The 2307-nt window shown below is 27.3% G+C and overlaps 2 protein-coding genes across 2 annotated transcripts in view, besides 6 other annotated features; both read right to left on the reverse strand.

The window, feature by feature from the left end:
- Positions 1–9: 9 nt before the first annotated feature.
- Positions 10–80: a microsatellite.
- Positions 81–172: a microsatellite.
- A 7-nt stretch (positions 173–179) lies between these two features.
- Positions 180–224: a sequence feature (AT_rich).
- Positions 225–259: 35 nt separating this feature from the next.
- Positions 260–413: a repeat region.
- Positions 414–426: 13 nt separating this feature from the next.
- Positions 427–486: a sequence feature (AT_rich).
- A 917-nt stretch (positions 487–1403) lies between these two features.
- EDI_214350 (uncharacterized protein) lies at positions 1404–2162 on the reverse strand (the record flags this gene model as incomplete). The annotated part of the gene is made up of 1 exon (XM_001741487.1): positions 1404–2162. One exon carries the CDS (start codon positions 2160–2162, stop codon positions 1404–1406), a length of 759 nt encoding a protein of 252 aa, XP_001741539.1.
- A 14-nt stretch (positions 2163–2176) lies between these two features.
- Positions 2177–2207: a sequence feature (AT_rich).
- Positions 2208–2252: 45 nt separating this feature from the next.
- The window catches only part of EDI_214360 (uncharacterized protein), a gene marked incomplete at both ends in the record, with an annotated part of 5526 nt that continues 5471 nt past the window's right edge, over positions 2253–2307 (reverse strand). Inside the window, one exon of the mRNA XM_001733504.1 lies at positions 2253–2307. This exon is cut by the window's right edge and continues 5471 nt beyond it. Coding sequence (XP_001733556.1) covers positions 2253–2307 — 55 coding nt within the window.

A 2307-nucleotide genomic window follows, 5' to 3' on the forward strand; every position in this document is an offset into this window, starting at 1 on the left:
ATGACGATGAAAATGAAATAAAATAAATGAAAATAAAGAAATGAAGAAGATGAAACCACAATATAACAAAGAAATAGAATATAAATAAGAGAAATAATTAAATACTTAAATATAATAAAGAATAAATAAATAAAAGAAATAAGAAAAGGAATAAATAAAATTAAATCAATAATATATTCAAAATTAATTTAATAAATACAAAAAAGATTAAATTATTATAATAACTAAAATCTTCATTTTATCATTCATTTTTTATTTATTATATTTAAAAATATAAAGGATTTCAGAAGCCCTGTTTCTATTATAATTAAACATACTTTAGGAACTACCAAACAAAATTAATGTATTGAAATATTCCTCAGAATAATGAATAACACAAACCAATTTTATTGATACTTAATTAATTACTTTTTCTTTGTTTAAGAGATTAAATTTAAAAAATTTTTATTAAACAATAAAGAAAATAAATGTATTAAATTTAATTAACTCTACAATCCCAGATATATTTCAAGTGAGTATTTATATTCTTTAAGATCTTCTAAACTAATAAAGAAATTGACAACTCCACAACCTCCCCAAACTACACGCTCATTGGAAGTCCCTTCTTCATAAGAATTCCAATTTGAAGAAGAGTTTCACTATGTTCTTGTTTTGATAGGTTCAAGGGTCTTCTTGTGTAAATGAGGACTACCCACCAATGCGAATGTAATTCTCACTAAACAATATATCTTCATGGCATTTAATAAGATAGCCCTTGTCTGATTATCGACTTCGTATTTCATTACACGTTTATCGGCCAACGACCCAAACTTATAACACGAAGGTGTAACCCCTATCTCCTTTCTTAGAAATCAATAAACCGAGTTTAACAATCAGACCACCTTTCACTTTAATAACTGGTACTCAACTGTAATTTAGACTCACCTTTTTCAACTGAATCAAAACAAATTACTCCGAACTTTTCTTGGCTTGTTATGCCCTTAAAATTAATTCTATAGTTGTTTGGGTTATCTATTAGAATATAAAATTCTACAATTCCTTTTGCTGGATAATTTTCACGAGATCCAAATTCCTCAAAACTAGCTTGTATCAAAAAAGACAAGAACTTGCCAACCTCAAATCTTTTAGATATTCAAATCCTTTTGGTAAATAAGGAAGTCCCCCTATTTTTTAGATCTCATTGCTGGCTTACTACAACATTTAACTTGACAACATCCATTCTTGCCATGACACAACTCTTTCATAATTTTCTGAAATTTAATTTCTAAATTCCATTGAAGCAGTAATTAAAGAATTTCTAAGATAAAATTATTACTTTTAACATAAATTAATATCTTCTTTTGAAAACAATTAATTTTTTCTTCTTTTTTTGAAAAATTAAAACCAAAAAAAGAAAACAAAAATCATAAATAATCTTGTTTCACATTGTTGGGAGATTGAGCAAGTGATTGAATGATTAGTGGGTGTTTCTTCTTTAATTGTTCTAGTATTGCTCTAACTTCACCTCTCATACTATCTTTTTCATACTTACAACGTATTAAACGTGGTAATTCAATATATTTTGTCCATTCTTGAATTAAAACTACTGGAACTTCAATCAATGGTCGAATAAATTTTACTCCATATTTTTCTGTTGTGAATTGAGCAGGAATAGTAGCGATACAGCCACAAAATAGTTGGTTCATTAATAATGTTTCAGCAACATCGTCCATATGATGTCCTAATGCGATAGAGGTAAATCCATTTTCTTTTGCAAATTTTAATAAAGCCCTTCTTCTATTCTTTCCACAGTTTAAACAAAAAGTAGTACTTTTATCTGCATCTTCAATGTCTGATTCGGGCATTTGTTCTGATTGAAGTGAAATAAAAGGAACACCAAATGATTCACAAATTGTTTTTGACTGTTCGAGGTCTAATTGATAGCCAACTTGTGGGTTTGTAACATGAACAGCAACGACATCAATTGGGAAATTAACATTTTTTGAGAGAGTGGAAAGGACATGGACTAACAAAAATGAATCTTTTCCACCAGAAAATCCAATGATAATTCGGTCATGTGGTGAGATAATTTTTTCTCTTCCGTTCATTTTCCAGAATTTTGAATAGACTTTATTAAATAACCTCTTCTCTTCTTTTTTTGCTGTTTGTTTGGTTTTATCCATTATAAAACCTCTAGAAATATTTTTTAAAATTTAATGATAAAAAAAGATGAAACCTAAAAAATTATTTTGAAAAACGAAATAAATAAATCTTTATTTCAAGAGTTTTTCACATTGAGCAAGTACTTTTTGTGCATTTGGATCATTT

This window comes from Entamoeba dispar, genomic scaffold (assembly GCF_000209125.1).
Source record: "Entamoeba dispar SAW760 scf_1105229463771 genomic scaffold, whole genome shotgun sequence".
Taxonomy (NCBI): domain Eukaryota; phylum Evosea; order Mastigamoebida; family Endamoebidae; genus Entamoeba; species Entamoeba dispar.